Raw genomic sequence first — 21261 nt, 5'->3', positions numbered from 1 at the left:
AGTTACCAAAATTCAATTTAAAATGTCAAATTTGAAAATTAAAATGCATTAGCAGAAAGGCTTTTTCCTTTTAAGGTCAAAGCTGCATTATTTGACTCATAAATAAAATTAATAATAGATCATCCAAACTGCATTCTATTTTCAAATTCAAAACTGCTCTTTTTATGACACAATTAAAAAGAAAACATAAAGGACATTGCTCTTTCGTTTTCATGTCTGCCCCGCAAAACATGTTGTAAATTCAATTTGAATTCGCAATCCCAGGTGGCGCAGGATAGTGACGTCAGTGTCCGCTCTTCTTCTTCTAATTCTTTAGCCCCAGTTTGACACAGCTGCTCATCTAATACGCTTGAGGGCGGTGTGCATATCTGACACTGGAACATGAGAGAAGAGTAGAGCTTGAAAGTTGTGTTGGTACCACAGACTCTTAGAGTATATCTGTATGTGTATATATGTATGTATGTAAACTTCAACTGGTTCAGAATGCAGCAGCCTGGGTCATCACGAGAACCCCGTCCACCCATCACATCACTCCCTGTCACCTACAAGGCCACTCATAACGTCGCTCCTCCATGTCTCCATACCAGTCCGTTCCCTCAGATCCTCCTCATACATCCACCTCACCGTCCCCCCAGCCCGCCTTGTTGCCATGGGGAGCAGAGATTTCAGCTGCTCTGCTCATTTCTGGAACTCACTCCCCCCAGGCCTCCGTAACTCTGATTCTATACAACTGTTCAAATCCAAACTCAAAACACATCTGTTTGAACCGGCATACTCACTGTAATTTTTCACACTGCATATTGTTTTAGGCATCCTTTAATTCATGAATGTATTTATTGATTTGTTTTATTCTTGTGTTTTATTCTGTAAGGTGAACTTAAGTGTCAAGAAAAAATAAAATGTATTATGTATACATATATATGTATGTACATGTATGTATCTATGTATATATATATATATATACAAACATACATACACATGTATAGATAGACGTATATGCATGTATGTATGTTTGTAAGTATGTGTATATGTATTATGTATGTATATATATATATATATATATATATATATAGAGAGAGAGAGAGAGAGAGAGAGAGAGAGAGAGAGATATGTTTACAAATGGATGAATATAGGTATCAACATATACATATATACATGTATGAAAATACGTATGTATGTATGTATGTCTTAATGTATATATGCATGCAGAAATGTATGCATGTGTATGCATGTATGTATAAATCTGTGTGTGTATATATATACATACATACATACACATGCATGTTTATGTAGATATTTATGTATGTACATATGTATGCATGATGTATGTTTCAGTGTATGCATATATATATATGTAAATATAAATGATTGTAAACATAACAACCAGTTTTTCCTTTTTTTGACAGAAGACCTTCAGTTTCACCAGATGACCTTGTTCTCACCTGAGATTCTGATGAGGGAGGAGACCAGCAGCAGTTCTGCAGATTTAATCAGACCAGGATGTGATGAGCTGATGCTTGTCAGACGAGTATGAACATCAAATGTCTGAGCAGTTATAGGAGAACTGACAGTGGATAGTTGTTACCAACAGAACCCTGAAGACCTGCAACATTTATTTCACTTTACAGAAGATTTATTTACTTTATTTTTCTTCCTCTAGTTGGCATGGTTTTTTTTTTCTTTTTTTAAATTTTCCGTAAGCGGCCTGTAATCAATCAATCAATCAACCTTTATTTATATAGCACCTTATCATACCCTAGGGTACCCAAAGTGCTGTACAGATAAAATAACAACAAATAAAACATCAAATCATAATAAAACAAACAGTATAAAACAGTAAAATAAATTAAATAAATTAAAAGGCCTAGCCCAATGATCCTGCTCTCTAGGATTAAAAGCCAAAGTAAAAAGATAAGTTTTCAAAAGACATTTAAAATCATTCAAGTCTTTGGCAGACCTCACAGATAGAGGACGTCCATTCCAAAGTTTTGGAGCCACCACAGAAAAAGCTCTGTCTCCTCAAGTGACTAGTCGGGTCCTAGGGACTACTAACCTCAACTGATTTTCTGACCTCAGTGCCCTACCAGGACGCTGGTGGTGAAGAAGCTCGGAAAGATAAAGAGGAGCCAGACCATGTAAACATTTAAAAGTCAGAAGTAAGACTTTAAAAGAAATCCTAAAAGAAACAGGCAGCCTGTGAAGGGATCGCAGTACTGGAATAATGTGCTCCCACCGTCTGGTCCCTGTTAACAGGCGGGCAGCTGAGTTCTGAATCAGCTGTAGACGGCGAAGGAGAGATTGATCAATCCCAGAATAAAAGGAGTTACAGTAGTCCAGTCTTGAGAAAATAAAAGCGTGAATGACCCTTTCTAGGGCATCACGGGGAAGGTAAGGCTTAATTCTACAGATAAGCCTCAGATGATAAAAACTAGACTGGACTACTGCACAAACCTGCCTGTCAAATTTCAGGTTAAAATCAAATAAAACACCAAGGTTTTTAATAAAAGGATGAGTGGATGAATCCAGGGTGCAAATAATGCTGCTGCATCCTGTCAGCAGGTCAGACTTACCAAAAATAATTACCTGTTTTGTTGCTGTTTATACTCAGGAAATTCCTCTGTAATTGAAACCATGTAGTTTTTACTAATTTGTACTTTGTTTGCAGAATATAACCCACTAACTTTAAGAATCTTTAAAACTGCTTGATCCTTGAACATGTCGTCTGTGAAATCTAACGTCTTAAAAAGGGAAAATTAAACATCACTACTCTTCATCACAAATCAGCTGATTTCTGTGATACTGTGACAGGTGTCTGTGAAGCTTTCAATGAAATCAAGTAGAAAACCAAAGACTTGTGTAACAGTTTATACTTCATCCCTCAACGTGGACTTTGTTGGTGCTGAGTGAGATTTTTACTAAAATGTCTGTACAGATATTAGAAATGCCTCTGTGTGTTAGTACTTGATAACTGCAGACATGAATGTTTTGCTTCGTGTCCTGTTAAGCTGGGATTAACTGGGTTTCTGTACCACACAGACTGTTTGAGGAAGCAAACCTCGAGGTTCACTACTTCCACATGACCGATGAAACTAGTTTTTATAGGAAATCCTTTTTCTGACGTTTCCAGCTGTTTATGAGCAGCTCTGCCTGTAGAAGATGTTGTTATTAAAGTGTGACCCCACTCCAAATCTAAGCAAGTAGCTCAGTACAGAAATGACATTTCTAATTAGCAGATTTAACTACATGTAGTTTTAAACCGGGACACGGTTTAGTTTTTAGGAATTCAGGAACAAATTTTAACATGTTTTTGTTTTTTTAGGGTGATGTGCAATGTTTAAGCTTTAAGTGTTCAATGTTGGGAAGGAGTCACTTTTACCATCAAACTGGGCAACATTTTAAGTTCTAGACAGTTTTTCATTGTAAAATTTTACCATCTGAAGCAAATGACTTTCCTGTTTTGAGTCTTAATGTCTGAAGCATGAAAAGGCATCAGTCTGCTACCGTTTATTTTCTCTAAACTTTGAGTCGAACAGTTGCCGACTCATTTTGGAATGAAAGCCATCTTCCTGTGTGATTATTTAAGATTTTAGGCTTTTTAAAAAGTTCTGCTGTGATTCGTTTTTTTAAATTATTCACCATAAATATGCTCTGTACTGTTTGTAAAAACTTTTTAGTCTTTTGTAAACAGACATCCGTATTAGACACGTTTTCTAACAGCCGGATTTTTGTATTTTTTCTTACACGAAACTGCTGAACTTCACTCTAAATAAAATAAACCTGGACTGTTTGAAACCATCTTTTTCTTTTGTCATTTCTATTAACGTCCTGAATTCAAACTGGGCAGCAGTGCTGGATGATAAATGTTGGTGGAAAAAAAGATGGCTCCCCTTCTGGAATTAGAGAAGAAGACCCTTCAAGAACTATCTGGATTTACTAATTTTCTATCAGAAAAAAAAATCATTTACACAATATAATTAATCTTTGTTAACAAATCCCAAAACAAGACTGAAAACACTTGAAGTGATCCTTTAAATCAGTGGTTTTCCAACCTGTTTTCCCTGAAGACCCCTTTCATGCCGCAAAAAGCCATGGACCCCTAACCGCCCATGCTGAAATCATGCTTTATGTTTCAGTCATCTTCTCACCATTAATTATACACCGTGGCTGAGTCCTGTCCATCGATAATCCCAAAGTTAAGGTATCATCAACATTGAGGTAAAACATCACAGGAAAAATTAGGGTTATGATCTCCACCACCATCACCACTACACCTCACCTAACCACAGTACATGGATGAGAATAGACTGGAAGCAGAATGAAGTTGTGGCCTTCTTTTTTTTTCTTAAAATATTGTTGCCTCTGAAACTCTAACAACCTTATAAAATAATATTTCCTCTTTTCTCTAAAAGCTACCAGTTTTCCTTAGCATGATCATTATTTGTTATGAGCTGGTTTATATGAACACAGTTATGATAAACTAGACTAATGTGGATCATATAAGCCCAGATCACTAACTTCAGATCTCTCTGGGATACTGTCCTACAGGCTGTTGATGTTTCCCTGCTGCAACACATCTGATTCAAAAAGGTCATCAAGACGCTGGAGACTTGTTTCATTTAAATGGGAAACATCTAAAACCTGCAGGGCAATAGCCCAAGAGGTCCATGGGTGGTAATCCCTGATTTTAAGGTCCGGTTTAGGACAGGACGGTGCACACTTCATTGCGTTTCCACTGGCAAGAAACTAGTAATAGTGACAGAAAATCTGATCTGAGCCATCCTACTTTTTTGATTCCCTTCCACTGGAGTCCCAGTCTCACAGATCCGACTCTAAAGGGTGGAGATTAACACTTCAATCCACTGATTGGCCGAAAGAATCGTCACTTCCTGTGTGATTCAGCAATAAGATCAAAGTAGGAACAGCTCCACGTTTAAATATATGGTGTTTTTTTGTTGACAAGAAGAAAGAACACAAACGACTGGATGTCCGACATTCTTTGTCGGTTTCTGGTAGAATTCTTTGTTAGAAGGCTTCATGCCGCTATGACGTAGCTGACGCATCTATCGCTATTTGGCTAATACACAGTCTACCAGGTAGAGGTAAGGCTTAATTAGACTATAATTAATGATGGTTGGAGTCCGTACATAGGACCGGAAGTGCTGAAAAACCGACTCACTTTAGGAGATTTAAGCATAAAACAAAAACTTGGATGACTGAGAAGTAAAATGATAAAATGCAGCTTTGTTTTATTTCTTCCTTCTAACAGAATGATGAGTGGTAGATTCATAAAAAACAAAACTTACAGAAGTTTTCTGCTCAGGGAAAAGGCAATAGTTAGGAGCCGAAATTTAAGCCTGATCCAAAAAAACAGCTCCAGCTTTTTAAGGAAGTACAATAAAATTCATCCCTTCTAGTATTTAAAGTAAAATTTAACACATTCGGCTGTGTAGACTACAGGGAAGGTATGCATAGAGAAAAATCTACTGCTGGGTAGAAGAAAGTGGTTAAAAACGACTCGGATGATGTAGTTTACGAGGTATTGCGAAGCGAGGCGGAGCCCAGCTCAGGTAAGGCATCATGGTGCTGAAAAGGTTTCAGAAGGCAGACTGGAAAGAGCTTAAAGCTTCTGATCACAGTTTGGTTGTTTCACTGGGTTTTCTCTTTGTCTCTAAAAGCATCAAGATGCAGCATAAAAGGATGAAAGACACGTGGAAACACCAACCCGAAATCCCCGCAGGATTTAGGGGTCACTCAAATAAAATTAAAAAAAAAGTTAGGATATTAAGTTTGTGTTTAAAAATGATCCCAAACCAAAAGAGCTGAGGGTTAATAAACCAGCGGAGCGTGAAGCTGTAGAAGTTACTGCTTTGAGGGGAAAGGAGCAGCTCCGAAAGGGTCCAGGTCCACCGGCTGTGGGGGCGCCGGCTGCTGCTGAGGTCCACTGTCGATGACCATCTCTGTGAAGGGCACCGCCCCAAAGTCATCCATCATCCTGCTCTCTCCAAGGCCGCCGTGGAGCGAGGCCGTCCAGGACTTCCCATTGGCTGTAGTCATGTCACCTTTACCGTCACCCAGTCCTGGATACTGGCTGTGGCGGCTGCCGTCCTGAGGATGGAAAGGTTTGGCTCCGAACGGGTCCAAAAGAGTGTCGTCCACCAGAGACGCTCCCTTGTCCTTGCCTTCTGCCATGGTGATGTCCACGCTGATGTTCTCCTTGGAGTCTGAGGTGCTGAGGAACTCGTTGCTGCTCTGCGAGTCTCTCCGGCCGACCTTCTTGTGTCTGCGGACCCTCTCTGGCGTGCGGTAGGTGGTCTTGTTGCCTTTGCGTCCCCCAGTCGGGGTTCCGTGGTGCCGCTTCCCGTTGGTGGCCCCCATCGCAGGCTCCTGCTTGGTTTTCCTCTGGCGTGACGACAGCTTCTGGAGGCTGCGCTGCTTCAGTCTCTGCTGTTGGGGGCTCGCCGAGTCCTCCACGGACGACCGGAAGATGTCCTCTGCACTCCTGGAGGTGGTGGGTGGCGGCTCGGCGGGGCCCGGCTGGAAAGGACAGAAGCCAAAAATGTCGATGCCCTCAGGGGATACGGGCGGCGTTTGGCCCATGGGGATGTCGCCGCTGCTTTTGCCCGACTTGGAGAGGTTCCGGCTAAACGGCGCTTTGGTGAAAACATCCAACTCGTCTGCAGCCGGCTGCTCGTGGCTGACCTGCCTGAATGGAGCTTTGGCGAAGATGTCGGCGCTCTCCACGGGCTCGACGGGCGAGGCGTCACCAAGAAATGGAATGGCACCGAACACGTCCACAGCCTCGGCAGCTCTGGCTCCGCTGGGCGACACGGGAGGGGTGATCAGGGTGGACCCAGAATCCCCTGGAGGACTTGTGGAGGCGACAGCTCCTTTACCGCTTGCTGGTTTCTTCGAGCGACTCCTGACCCTGCTAGGGTCACAGTCCGAGTCAGAGCTGTGTTTGTCTTCATCCTCCTCATCCTCAGAGTCCATCAGCAGAGGCCTCTGCCCTAAATTCTCCGGCTCAGTGTCTTCACCGTGCTCACTGTTCAAAGCTTCATCCTCCTCCTGTTCTTCATCCTCGCTGCTTTTTGGAGAAGGGGGGTCCGACTCGAAGTCGCTCTCTGACTCGTCGCTGGCCTTGCTGCTGTTCTTCTTGCCCGGTTTGCTCTCCTTGGGCGCCGCCGACTGCAGACCCTCATCCGAGGTGGGAGCGACCTCCTCCATGGTTCCTGCAGAAACAAAACACACCAAGAGTTAATTCTGAGCTCAGCCTGCATCATTAACCGTTTCCTCCACAGAAAATCCAACATGTCCGACTGGCTGAGTTTCATTCAGTCCGAGTTCGTTTTGGGTCGGATTCATTCAGACATCCTCTTGTCTTCAGGTTCTGTAGACGGTGTTATCAGTACTGTAAGACATCAGCCTCTGGTACTGTAAGACCCCCAGGACCCATGATCCCCAACACGTTGGAGACCAAATAATAGTTTACCAACTAAATCAAACACATTCTCAGAAACTTCCTTGGGCTCATTTCTAACTAGAGAAGAAACTCAAGAGTCATTTATTTTATTAATTTATGCCAAATTATATTTATATTTATAAATTTAAAAGAACGACTGCTTATTTATTATTATTTAATTCCAAACAACCAAAGTGATTTTTTGACCAGATTTATTTTTTTATTTGTAAACTAATCCTTTTATATCAGAAAAACTTTAACATTTTTTTAATTCAGAACATAATATTTATTAAAATCATCTTTTTAATACAAAAATTCAATCAGATTTTTTAAATTTTTCTTATTCGTTAAAAAAACTGAGTAAAAAAAAAGGTTTCCTTTGTTTTTAGTAAAATTATATCAGTTCAGTTAAAAAAAGAAAATCCTTTTTTTTTGTTAATTATCTAATTAATTCAGAAAACTGCACCCAAAATTGTTTTGGGTAAATTTATTTAGTTCATTCAGAAAAACATTTTTGTTTTTATTATCTAATGAATTCAGAAAACTAAACAGATTTTTTTTTTAAAAATATATACTTAAAAATAAAACTAACAGAAATATATATATATATCTATAGATATGTCTATATATCTATATATTTAGATATATATAGATATATAGCTGAATGAAAATTATCTTGTAAATTTACAAAAACAGCCCCATTTCTTCTTCTTCTTCAACTGAATGCATGTTCCCGACCTCTTGGACATAGAAACAGATTAAATATTTGTCTGGGATCCGGCAGCTGTTTTATCACCATAAGTTCTGACAGAAGGAAAATCTCAACATGAGAAATAGAACTTTTCATTTTCTTCCAATTCCCACGGGACTTCCTTAGTATGTTGCATTAGTGAAATCTGGATTACTCGGCTTACAGATGCCAGCAGTTTGTCTCTTACTGAAGGAGCAGAAGAGTCACAGCCTTCAATATGCTGCTAAAAGCTGCTGTTTTTCTCTGTATGGAGCTAGGACAGCGACATACGTTCGGTAACTTGTTTTTCCATATTTGTAAGTGTAACGAAGTACAAGTTCAAATTAAATTAAAGTACAGATTAATTCTGTAAGTCTGAAAACTTACAAGTCAGAAAATAAGTCAGCTTTACAAGTACAAAAAAAAAATTGTAATACATTTATAAAACTTATTTTCTAACTTATATCTTTAAAACTTAGAAAATGCAGGTAAATTTTACAAGTCAGACAAATTTAAATTTTTTAAACTTGTAAAAATTATTTGTACATTAGACTTATATTTTCCAACCTGTAACATTTACTTTTATTATCTGACTTTATTATGTGTCTTGACAAAGTGACTTTTTTCTTGTATTTTTAAGGCTTGTACAGATACTTGTATTTTCTGCATTGTATGACTTAACAATTTTAAAACTTTTTTGTACATTATTTATTTTTTTACATGTAGTTTACTTTAAAATACTTCATATACCAATTTCAAGAATATGTACACGAGTTAGAAAGCTTGTGTCCCTCTCGTAGCTCCATAACCCTGCAGCAGTTAAAGGTTAAAGAAATAAGACGACCAGCTTTTCAAGATTCACAAAATTGCTTTTCAGTTCAAATCTCCCTAAAAAGGTTTAAGCTCTAAGTCAGTTATTCCCTGAAGGCTTGGAAAACTGAAGTCATTTCCATCGTTTAATTCTGCGTTTCTATAAATTCCTGCACACGTTTGGCATTTCATGAAAAAAAAATCATGCCTTGTGTTAATAATGTCCAAGAGATTTGCATAAAACTCAAAAATTAGCCTAATTAGCGAATGGAGAGCCTCCAGTCGTGTTGAAGAATGAACCAGGAGCCAACTCATTGTTCCCCCTCTGCATCAGAAGACCCCCTGCTGAGAACATGAAAATGGAAACCTCTCCTGTCTGCATCCAAACTGGCAGGACGGGACGACAGATTAGCCAAAAAGCTTTTGTTGTCCTTAAAGCAAACAAAGCTGAGAGGTCTAAAATAAAAAGATATTAAGGCAGGCGGTACGAGGCGCGGTGCATCTGTTCAGCCGGCCACAGATTAAAAGTTGTAATCGTGTTCACCTCTCGATGAGGCAGCAGACCGTGGAAGCGATTTAATCACGAGATGTCACAGATTGTGCTCCTGAGCTGAAGGATTACACGCTCGTCTGATCTTTAAGAAGATGCAAATAAGTGGTGAAAACATTCAAGTGATTGTTCTGCTGCAGGATGGAAGATAAAATCTGTTTGAGCTCACAAAAGTCTGTTTCCTCGCATCGAGCACAGATGGGTTAAAAGCTGCAGAGAAAGCAAATGAAAGGTTAAAAATCTCAGCCTCATGAGGAGCAGCGATTCAGGCAGTTTGAAGACGAACCGTCACCTTGTTTATCTGTAAGCAGGATAAAGAGTAAATTTGGTGCATCGGCAGCCTTCAGGTTTATGGTGATGCTAAATCATGAAAGGTTAAAGACCTGAATCCAGGTCCACGTTCCTGGGTCTGCTTTGAAATTTTAAGTTTGTATTTTCTGAAAGACTTTCAGAAAACAGGAAAAATTCTCCTGTTTGACACAAACATTGTACTAAATGTATCTTTACTTCACTTCCTGGTGTCAACCTACTTCTTTACATTACATCACTTTCGTTATTCCTCACTCTACATTTGTAATTTTCTCATTTTTATTATTTTAATATGCTTGTTTCTCTATTGTTGTAAGTGCTGCTATATACCACAGTGATTTGGTTTCTCATTACAAAATCCCTGATCAAACTCTGTTTCACAGTTTTAGTCTACGTTACATCCAGCGGGGCTCAGATTTAAAACTGCACCCTCTAGATGTAATTTTAAATTCCCCTAACCAGGCCATTTATTTACTTGCAATGATCTGGACATTTGAAACCCTCTAATTGGGGCAGCATGAGATCCTGCAGTCCAGCAGATGTCTGCAGACACCAGGACGCAGCAATGCTAACATGACGGGGAGAAACTCAGCTAAAAGACTCTACCAAGCACGGACACCCAAACCAAACACAGTTCAAAGCCCAAGCAGTTATATGGGAAAGTAAGAAAACCATGAGAACACTTCTGCCCACTTTGGCGCTTCTGCTAATTTCTCCACACAAACAAGGTGTCACATGAAAGCAGAAACTCTGCTGCTTACAAAGACGTCTGTCTCATCACTGTGGGACAGAAACTCTGGAGCTAGCAGCCAGAACCAGAAATCATCAGCTATCACGTGTTGGGGTGATTAACGGGGAACTTTAATGCCGTTCTTCATAAGCTTGGGATGCCTGTTTCTCTTTGTTTTAGATAATAAAAGTTGCTATATTTAAAATGTATTTCCAGAACTACAAGCAGTTCTGGCTCAGCATCGTTAGCTGATTTAAGTCAGATGACAGGTGGACCATTTATTTCTAGAAGTTAATAATCAAAAGTTAGATGAAGAAAACTTTCTTCAGTTTCTTCGGTTTCTAATCAGCTTTGAAAATGTGTTTCCTCTGAGATGCGGTAAAACTAAAGCTGAGATACTCACAAGACACCTAATCAGGTCCACCTGTTCAACTGCTTGTGACCCAAGAGACTTTGATCGTGGCATGGTTGTTGGTCTAAGTGTTTACTGGGATTTTCACACACAACCATCTCTAGGGTTTACAGAGAATGGTCTGAAGAAGAGAAAATATCCAGTCAGCAGCAGTTGTCTGGATGAAAATGTCTTGAAAATCACACCAGGTGCCACTCCTGTTAGCTAAGAACAGGAAATCACCAGATCTCGGTCCAGTAGAGCAGCTTTGGGATGTGGTGGAACGAGAGATTCTCATCATGGATGCAGCAACTGTGTGATGCGGTCATGTCAATATGGAGCAAAAGCTCTGAGGAATGTTTCCAGCACCTTGTTGAATCTATGGCTTTAAGAATTCAGGCGATTCTGGAGGAAAATAGGGGTCCAAAATGTCTTTTTCTTTAGCTTATTTGTGACCACGACCATATTTCACAAATAATTTGGTCTCAAATGTCAAACAGATTTAGTGGAACTACATCTGTCAACTCTCAGATAAACATGTCCAACTCCAGGACTCAGCAGCCGTTACGCTGCAGGGACTTCATGAGGACAAGATCAGCTGTCAGTTGGGAGGAAAACCCCATATCCATCAGGCCAAGAGGGAAGGGGAGGGGTAGAGACATTACAGGCCTGTCATTACTGGAGAATTTTAACCATTACATCAAGTCCTCTGGACACTGATATCACTGAAAAACATGACAAACAGGGACATGATTAGCCCTCATGACAGCAACCTGGTACAAGAAGGTGGACCTGATGGTGGAATTTAAGGGAATTTAAGTCAGAGAGAAAGAGAGTTGCTGCCTCACAAAAACGACCAAATCTGTTTTAGAAAATGAGAAAACGGAGATGATTTAGCTTTCCTCCTCTCCCTTTAATCTGACCGAGGATAAAACCTTTAAACTATAAAATATGCTTGTTTTGGTCATGCAACTTAAAATTCTTTGCACTTTAAACCAAAAATGAGAACTTTTTATTTATATGATGTTAGTTTTTTTTCCTTTAACTGCAAACTCACCCAGCTCCGTTAGCCGAGTTTCTCCCTGTTAATTTGGTAAGTTAAACGTTTGAATTGATGATTTGATTACGAATGATTGCTGCTTCCTAACATGCACATGAATCATCAGCACTGCACGCATTTTACAACAGAGGTCAACCAGAATTATGCGGCTCTAATTTACCTCCCTGCTTAAACAAAACCAAACCAGTTGCTGTTATTGCAGCTTAACTTTAAAATAAGCCCGAACTAAGACAGCCATGTTAATGTCAGGAACACCTTGCTTGTGCTGGTGGAGAGACTAAAACTTCTCGGATCTTTCAGGAGCTACAAAGAAGGAACCAAAGTGAAAAATGATTTTTAATGTATTTTTTTATTTATCAGTAACATTCTATAAAGAAATACATTCACACTTACAGTATGATACACGGCCGTTTACATAGTCTGTTGCAAAAACAAGGTATGTATAAGACAGCTTAGTGATCTGCAGCTTCTTTCTGCAGGAGCTGCTCATTTCAAGTACAACTAAAAGTCAGAATTCATTCAAATAAAGACTGAGGCATTTAAACCTCTCTGGAGGATGTAAAGCTGGCTAAACAAAGTTTAAAAAAAGAAGGGGTAAACACCCCGAGACAGAGAAAGAAGAAAAAAACAGAGTTGAAAATGTAAACAAGACGTAACAACATATTCAAAGTGAAGTTAATGGCTCTGGTCATCCCTTTTTCTTTCCCCTGCTCAAACCAAGAGATCCGTCCACCAATACACATGAACAAGATGTTTCTGAGCATGGCTGTCTCACTACATGAAGAACGAAAGGAACAAAAACTGGACTGAGATGAAGCTTTTTGTTTTTTTCCAGAGAGGTTCGATAAGAGGCGGTGAGATGAGCGGAAACATGAACGACATGGACATTTCAACTTACCTGCAGCTAAACACATGCACTCTACGTTACAGATAAATGTGTCTGATGGATGGCTGAGGATTCAAAAACAAACGCAAATAATTACATACAGCCCTTTAGGATTGTATGGGTTACATGTAAACATCAAAATGTTCCCCCATTTTGATGGACAAACGTCTCAAGCATTCCTCACAACACGAGCACGGATGTTTACGCCACACTGTGCCATCAGCCAGGCGTGTTCAACAGGAAGTTCAGTCAGCGTGTCGATGAAATCGCTCCCACCGTCCGATTTCTGCACCAACACCTCGTTTCAGTTCAGGGGACAGAAGAGCCCACTTTAACCCACTTTGTCCATCATTTCTGTCTTTTAATAGAAACTTTGGGAGTTTAAGAAAACGAAAACTGCCGTTCTTTGATAATAAAAAGGAAGAAAAAAGAAGCTCTGTTGGTTACTTAAATAAAATGCTGCTCAAAGGCACTTTGTAGCTAAAAAATTTAATTAAAAGAGAGAAACATACTTTAAAACAAAAAAAGAAAAAAAAAAATCAAATGAATGCGATTAGAAAGTAATGAGCCTAAAAAAAGTCCCAAAACAAGTAAAAAAAAACTAACAAAAAAAAATTTATAATAAAAAAAAAGAGGCCCAAAACAAACAAGAAAAAAAAAACATTTCTGCTAAATATATTTAAAAATCAAATTAAAATTTGGCCTAACAATAAAAAAAATTTAAAAAAAAATTAAAAATCCCAAAATTATATAAATAAAATAATTCAGTTCAGCCCGGTTCAAAACAAACCCCAAAGTACCAACTGCTTTCACCTCCAGTAACTTCTTCCTCCACCACCGGCCTGAGCTGCAGTGAATCTGAGTTTTAACCACGGACCAGTCAGTCAATCACGGTTTACTCCCTCTCCTCATTCACCATCAAGCTCTCTCACCCACAGTGATGCTGAGTGGCTCCTGCTTTACAATGCGGTGATTCGTGGCTAGTGTGGCCGTGAAGTTGGCTGTGTGTGTAAATGTAGAGGTTTAATCGGTCTGAGTCTGCAGGCTCCATCTGTGGCCGACTGCATGCAGCCTAAATATTTTAATAACTGCACCTGAATAAATACACAAGCATGGAGAGCATCAGTTCCTTCCAGGTTTACTAATTTTACAAGACGTGTTGAAGGGAATAAGATGCTCAACTGATCCCTGAAGACCCAATAAAAGTTCCTAGTCCCTGGGAAAATTTCTGTTAAGTCATATTTTAAATTCTTCAGTAAGTTAAAATGGTTTAGTGAAATGCAATAGTGCAACATGACTGTCAACATTAGATTAATTCTAATTTCCATCTGGAGCAGTCCAACTTCAGGAAAAAGTTTGAACTTTAAACATCAACAGCTGACTGAACAGACACAAAAAAAAACAAAAAACAAAACAAACTTTAAAAAACAGACTCCTAAATTTGACACCTGATCCACTGATGGCACAAACACAAGAAGCTTAAAAAAAGGCTGATCAAAAATTCGTTGCAAATTTTATCACGTCAGCCTGCAGGAATGATCCGGCTGCAGCTAAAAGTCGGTACAAAAAAACTCTGTTTGCTTCGTTTGGTTTCTTTCTTTTGGTTTTCTTTTTCCTTTTGATCCAAATTCAACTCATTTTATATTCACTAAGTAACAAGTGAAGACAATAAAACATTTCCACACTTACATTCAAGTGCTTATAGGGTAATATTGCATCATTATCCTGCCTTATTCTACTTTAACTGGAGCCACTGAACTTGCATTAAGCCTGCGAGTTTAAAGACAAAAGATTAATTCAGCAAAAAAAAAAAAAAACCCAAACTTTTACACTCTAGAAAAAAACTGATCCCGCTTATCATTAAATATATTCTATGACTTAAAAACGTTTCTAAACCGCCTATTAAAACAGTAATTTATTCACATATCAGGGCAGGAAGAGAACAGAGGCACAGAAGCTTATTGCTGCCATCAAATACGTAAAAATACTCAACTTTCATTTTTACATGTTTCCAGACGATGAGCGAGAGCTAATTTTCAGAGCGTCAGCAGCAGAGGACAAAGTTCACACCAGAACGTTTGAGGTTGGTCCTGAAATCCGTGAGGAATCGAGAACGTTCCGAGAGGGTTTGGGCTGGGATTTTAATGTAAACACACGGCATCGAGCCAAAACTCTGGAAGCTTAAATGCAGTTTTGTTTCTGTAGTGGTGGAGTTAACAGTACCGGGCTGAGTGATGCTCTGGCTATACTGGTGCTTGACATCGTCCCGGTGAGACGTATGATCATTGGGGGAAGAATTACAACAACCCACAAATGGGTGCAAATCGACACCAACTACAGTTTTTATTTAAAAAATATTTAATTTAAATAAAACTGTTGTCTGAACACATAAGGAATTTTATTAATTTCCATAACGTGATACAGCTCAACTCCACACTTTAAAATACCCAATACATCTATCCAACTTCTCTGCAACGGTGTGTAAAGTTTGGACAGCCGTTTGTGTTAAAAGAGGCCATTTTCTCTGCTGACTTACATAAATGCACCGAGTCTTGAAATGCTGCAGATGTTCTGAGATGAAAAATGTCTGCAACCTTTATTTTAAACGTGCTGCAAAGAAAACATCCGTCTGCACCGCCTCTGTGTGATAACCAGCTGATCGCTCGAACTGAGGGGATACCGTCCCCCGTGGAAAACACGGTGGAAAAACGGGCCATAAAAATGAACCGTATCACCACTTCCTTCTGCTCGAGGATTTCAGCAGCTTAAAAGAGATGAAAAGGGACAAATATGTCCTCCTGTGTTGACATCACTCAGCCCTTTTTAGTACCAGCAAAGTGAAATTGTCATGAAAATGGTCATTGTCGTATTTCTCTTGCAGAACTACAGCAAGTCTGGCTCTAAATTACCAAAGCTTTAATAAACTACAAGTCAGTACCGTGGTGGGGAGCGGACCCTCGCTTTGCTAAGGGAGCTATAGAGGAGACTTACTTGCGTGTCAGTTATAGCAGGGGAGGATAAAATAAGTCCAGAAATAAGCCGCTAGCACTGGGTTCGCAAAACCTTTTTCCTCCTGATGTCCAGTCGGAGCCATTAATCATTTATTCTTTGTACTACAGACAGAAGAAGGTGACTAATCTGGAAAACCTTCCGTTATAAGAGGGCAGAGAGAGGAGGGTGGATGGGGAGTAGGTGGCTCCACAGTGTTGGGTCCTCATGGTTGAGACTCCTCTAAGACTTGCCTGCGTTGGCCACGAACGGGATGGATCCGAACAGGTCCTCAGGTGGGAGGGGTTTGGTGGTGGAAGCAGCGGGCGGCAGTCGGTCCGTTTCCACGCTGGCTGTTCTCTCCACCGGCTTTTCTGTTGGTGGGAGTTCACGGAGAGGAAGATGTTAAATATGAACATTTGTAGTAAGACAATAAATAAGTCAATAAAAATCTGAATTCCTTCATTATACAACAGATAAAATAAGTAATGAACACGCCAACATTTTTCTCAGTAATAGAGCTGCTGGCATGACACTCATGAACAGTTCAGGAATGGTTTTGAAAAAAAGCTGAAAAGAAGCCCCCACCATGATGCTCCCACTTCCCTATCAGTGTTTTTGGGGCCATGTTCAGTCCATTCCCAGGGGTTAGAAGACAGTACAAACAACGAAGAAGAAAACCGGTTCATCTATTGGTTGATGCAGGACAACTTCTGTTTCCATCAGAGTAAAACATGGAGCTACATCAGATCTTAGCCGTCTTCGGTTGACTAAGTTTACTATCAAAACTTTTTCTGCATTCTTCCATGTCTGTCTGTGAAACATTTCTTCTGACTATTGTTCTATGTGTGTGTGTTGTTTGGCTGCGTTACCCACAATGCCCTGCGTTACATCCCTTTTGCGTTGTAGCTCGCTTCCTGTTTTGTAGTTCATTTGAAGCAGAGCAAAACTTACGTTTTTAGCCAGACCTAAGTTCACTTCTTCAATCGCATCAGAGTTTATTTGCATGTTCACACCTCCCCAAATGTACCCGACTTTCCCAGCAGGCAAACTAGGATTCGAATCAGAAGGTCTGGAGTCAATGTGCCTTTAACAGGACCTGATGTGGTCTAGATGCCAACAATAAACAAAAGAAGAGCTTTATTTGCATTTTCCTAAATGGAATAAAAGTTTCACAAGTCAGAAGCTGTGTTTTAATAAACCTACATGCTTTGTAGAATAATTCTGTCCAGATTTGAGAATCCTAAGTCTTGCAGCTTTTCAGCAGGACCTGGTCTAAAGAGGTCAAGGTTCCCCATAACAGCAGAGAGCGTGTGTCACAAAACGTGGCATCAAGCAAACAAACATCAGTGCTCTGTGAGCCTTGCTGTCCCTCCAGGTTTGGTTCTGAAAGTGTTTGGAAGGGTGTCTGTGATAGAAAGTTATCAAAGGTCCCTTATTGATTAGCACAGCTTAAAATGGATCCAGTATTCTTTGTAGGTAACTGTAAAATCAACACGTTATCTGAGATCCGAACTTTAAAACAAGTTAGAGTCTACTCAGTAAAACCACAAATTTCATGTCAACAACCCCATCAGAAATATTTTTACAGAGAAAAATGTTAACGTCTTCAATACGAATTTTACCTGCTGTGTGAGAATACACACAGTATATATACACAGTATATTAAAGAAAATAAAACCCGTGATAAAAGCACTGAAAGTTCACTTGCTTGCTCTGAGCATATCAAACTCCCGGTCAATCAGCTCCTCTTCAGTTAATTTAGAAAAGTTGTCCTCCCCAAAAGGGTTCCAGCCTGACATGTCGGGGGGGTAACTGACAGCGCTGCTGCAGCTCTGAGACGGTGGGGTGATCCCATCTGAGGCAAGCAGAGGGTTTCTACTGCTGAGGGAAAACAACAAAAAGGCCTTCATTATGGATAAATTCACCAGCTGCTGACCCATCCTACTTCTACACTCCAAATTCTGTGGGATAATCTCGTTATGTTTATAACAGCAACGACAGCGTTTGTATGCGTTTATTACCAGGGATTAGTGTACGCGGGATCCACAGGCGACGCCCCCATCTGGGCAGCGCCACTTCCAGGTCCGGCCCCAGCTGTGGGTGTGGTGGCGTTGTAGGAACCCAGGGGAATCTGGAACTCAAGAGGGGAAGACATATAGGGTAGAGGCTGCTGAGCGGGATGATGCTGCTGCTGTGGATGCTGCTGATGATGATGCTGCTGCTGTTGCTGCTGGACAAAAGCCTGTTGGTACTGCTGCAGCTGTTAGGGAAGGAAGAGAGGGAGAAGAGGGCGAAGGGAATGAGGGACGGACCATTGATTCCATGGCGCATAATGATGATGATGAAATGTTGTTAGAAACCAGTTCTGGATTTGGAAAGCTGGGGACACGGTGGAGGGGAGGGATGAAGGAATGAAAGTCAAACGGTCGATAGAGCACCAAACTGAACAAATCAACCAAGTTTAACATGTAAAACAGACACTGATGGGCAAATTCTAAGCTAACTTATTACATTTCTGCTCAATAATAGACTTAAAAAAACTCTTTAAACCTTAACTCTCCATTTTTACTGTTGCGTTTTTAAATATCCAGACAAATTTAACTGATCTGATGTCATTTAACTATATTACAAAGCTTTTAAACATTTAGCAGCTATCTTAAGAATAACAGAACTAAAATGCTTCATATGTCAGCAAAAAACACAAATGAAAATGCTCGATTTCCCTCCCCATCCGATCCCCCAGTGGCTTCACTCAGACCAGATTGCCTCTGAAATAAAGCAGATGGTATGCGTTCGGTGGGAAACGGGCTAAAAATTGCGCCGCCCTTGCAGTGTACATTTGGAGGACCCGTGTTTGTGTGTTTGATTCTGTAGCTGCGTAAATACAAGTTTTCTGAACACTTGGACGGGTTCAGCAGGAAGTTTGAGCGTCTGCTTCTGATGCTGCTTGGCACAGACGTGAGGAGATCTGAGCAGAGACGACTCGCTGCCAGTTTTGGGAACAGAGAGAGCAAACTTGAGCCATTCTGACATTAAATGAAATATGCAGCTCTGTGATATTTCAAGCTGCGTCTCCATGTGTTTTACTGTCATTTGCTCAAACTATTTACAGCATAGCTGGATGAAATCTGCTCTGAAATGCAGTCATAATCGAGAGTAGTGTTTCTCAAAGGGGGGCACACATACCCCTTGGGGGTACTTGGACACACTCCAGGAGATGCATGGGAAAATAATAAAAAAAAAAAATATGATTACTGGTTTTCTTTTATATCTTTCTTACTCAGTAGAACTTATATCAGTTTCTATAATGAAGTCAGGATTACGACTTATACTGTACATTTTAAAAGTGTACATTTAAAATAACTTCTAGTTCATGAAAGGTTACTCACTTATGTCATTTACTGTATTTTTCAGTTCCAGATGCCTGGTTTATAATATTCTCTAAAAGGATAGTTCAGTGAATGTAAACATCTCAACAATGTAATGCTTTGGACTAAAACGAGGGGGGTAATGTGGAGTTTGTATTATTTATAGGTTATTATGCAGTTATTTTACTGGTCTGGGCCACATGAGATGAAATCGCGATGTATGTTTAGCTAAAATGTAAAGACATCACTGGCTTACAGGGGGTACTGGGCTGAGAAATTATTCCACAGTGATCACAATGTTGACAAATGTTTGAGATCCACAGATCTAGAGTTTAAGGTGTTTTATGTGCCTGAATGACAATTTGTTTGCCTTAGCAGCTGTTGGTCCAAGCTGAAACCTTTACCAGCACTCACCATGGCGGCGTACTGGGCCTGGGCAACCTGCTGCTGATACATGGGCTGCATCATCTGCTGCTGCTGGAGCAGCGCCTGCTGCTGCTGCTGCTGCTGAAGCTGGAGCGACTGCTGCACCGCCTGTTGGTACTGAGGAATGTGGGAATACATTTCTTCACACTTCCTGAGTAACAGACAAACGGAAATAACTGCTGAAACTGGGGGTGTACCTGTAAGTATTGGAGCTGCTGAGCATTAGCATGCTGCTGCTGCTGCACGGCTTGCTGCTGCTGTTGATGCTGTAGCTGCTGTAGACGAAGGTCACCAGGCTGCAGCTGCTGTAGGACTCGGTGCTGCTGACTGCCGGGCTGAGCCTGCATGGATGGCTGTCCTGAGCCAGGCGTGGGAGCTGAATGTGCAGATGAACACAGTCAAACTTTCATCCATGGAAGAGAAAATATAATTAGCCCTGAAAACTACCCTATTTCACCGGCATCTCCAAGTGCTATCGCCTAAATTTTATTTTGGTTTTCACATTGTTTTTCTTACATTTAATTTTGCACATCCTTATTTAAATTTATGGTAAATGGTCTGTATTTATGTAGCGCTTTCCTGTACCTGGAATGATACCCAAAGCGCTTTACATTATACATCACATTCACTCGCTCACACACTGATGGCTGAAGCTGCCATGCAAGGCGCTAACCACGGGGTGGGTGTTCTGCTCAGGGACACCTTGACATGCGCTTGACAGGTCGAGGACCGAACCGGCAGCCCTCAGGCTACAAGACGTCCGCTCTACCCACTGAACCACACCACTTATACACTTTTATAGCCTTTTCTTATTTTCTCTTGCTCGTACAGAAACAAGTATCCAGTTCTTTTCATTTTGACAACAACGGCGGGAAGCGTTTGGCGAAACGATAACAGTTGAATGACTTTGTTTGAGAGGTCTCTGTTCAGCAGTCAGCTTTTTTTTTTTTTTTTCTGCATGCATATATTCTACTTTTTTTTTACCCTCCCATCACTAAAAGAGGAAGAAGTGTAAATAGTTTCTGCTTTGTGTTCAAATTTATTTAGTTTTATTTGAACTTGTTCTGTCTTTTCTTTAATTTCTTTTAAGTTTGTTCTAATGATTCTTCTGCATCACGCTGTAATGCTTTTAATATTTCATGTAAATCACTTTAAATTGTCTTGTACATAAAACATGCAATACAAATAAACTTGCCTTGGTCAGTCACTCTCTTTTCATTATGAATTTTGTGGTTCACATGTTTAATATCTATGCAACAGTTCATATTTTCAATTCTTAACTAACACAGATGAATGGCTCTACCGTCATCATATAAAGTTAAAACCTATAAATACAAGGTAAGAACTGAACTCCCTTGAACAGGAACACTGGGGTGTACCATTTTAAAAGGGGCATGAAGGAACAAAAGGAAAGGCCACTACGGCATTAAATAAAGGATGGTCGTATCAATGTAAAATACCCATCCAACTCTACCATCTTTTTAGGAACACATCCTGCTGTAGTCTTACAGCAAAGGTTATTCTTTCCATCTTGAATATGTCAAATTATGT

The 21261-nt window shown here is 40.2% G+C and overlaps 1 protein-coding gene across 2 annotated transcripts in view; it reads right to left on the bottom strand.

Annotated features, from left to right (window-relative positions):
- Window positions 1-5221: 5221 nt before the first annotated feature.
- The window catches only part of bmp2k (BMP2 inducible kinase), a 49558-nt gene continuing 33518 nt past the window's right edge, over window positions 5222-21261 (bottom strand). Inside the window, exons 11-16 of one of the 2 annotated variants that reach the window (XM_041998335.1) lie at window positions 19908-20086; window positions 19699-19827; window positions 17938-18176; window positions 17625-17797; window positions 16168-16287; window positions 5222-7229 (exon numbers count right to left, since the gene is read on the bottom strand). In XM_041998335.1, coding sequence (XP_041854269.1) covers window positions 5860-7229; window positions 16168-16287; window positions 17625-17797; window positions 17938-18176; window positions 19699-19827; window positions 19908-20086 — 2210 coding nt within the window. In that variant the 3' untranslated portion in view covers window positions 5222-5859. The remainder of the gene's footprint in view (window positions 7230-16167; window positions 16288-17624; window positions 17798-17937; window positions 18177-19698; window positions 19828-19907; window positions 20087-21261) is intronic. The other variant, XM_041998336.1, reaches the window with a different exon arrangement.

Source organism: Melanotaenia boesemani, chromosome 11, assembly GCF_017639745.1.
Source record: "Melanotaenia boesemani isolate fMelBoe1 chromosome 11, fMelBoe1.pri, whole genome shotgun sequence".
Taxonomy (NCBI): domain Eukaryota; kingdom Metazoa; phylum Chordata; class Actinopteri; order Atheriniformes; family Melanotaeniidae; genus Melanotaenia; species Melanotaenia boesemani.
The sequence above is the reverse complement of the archived record's forward strand: the minus strand, read 5'-3'. Positions and strand labels throughout refer to the sequence as shown.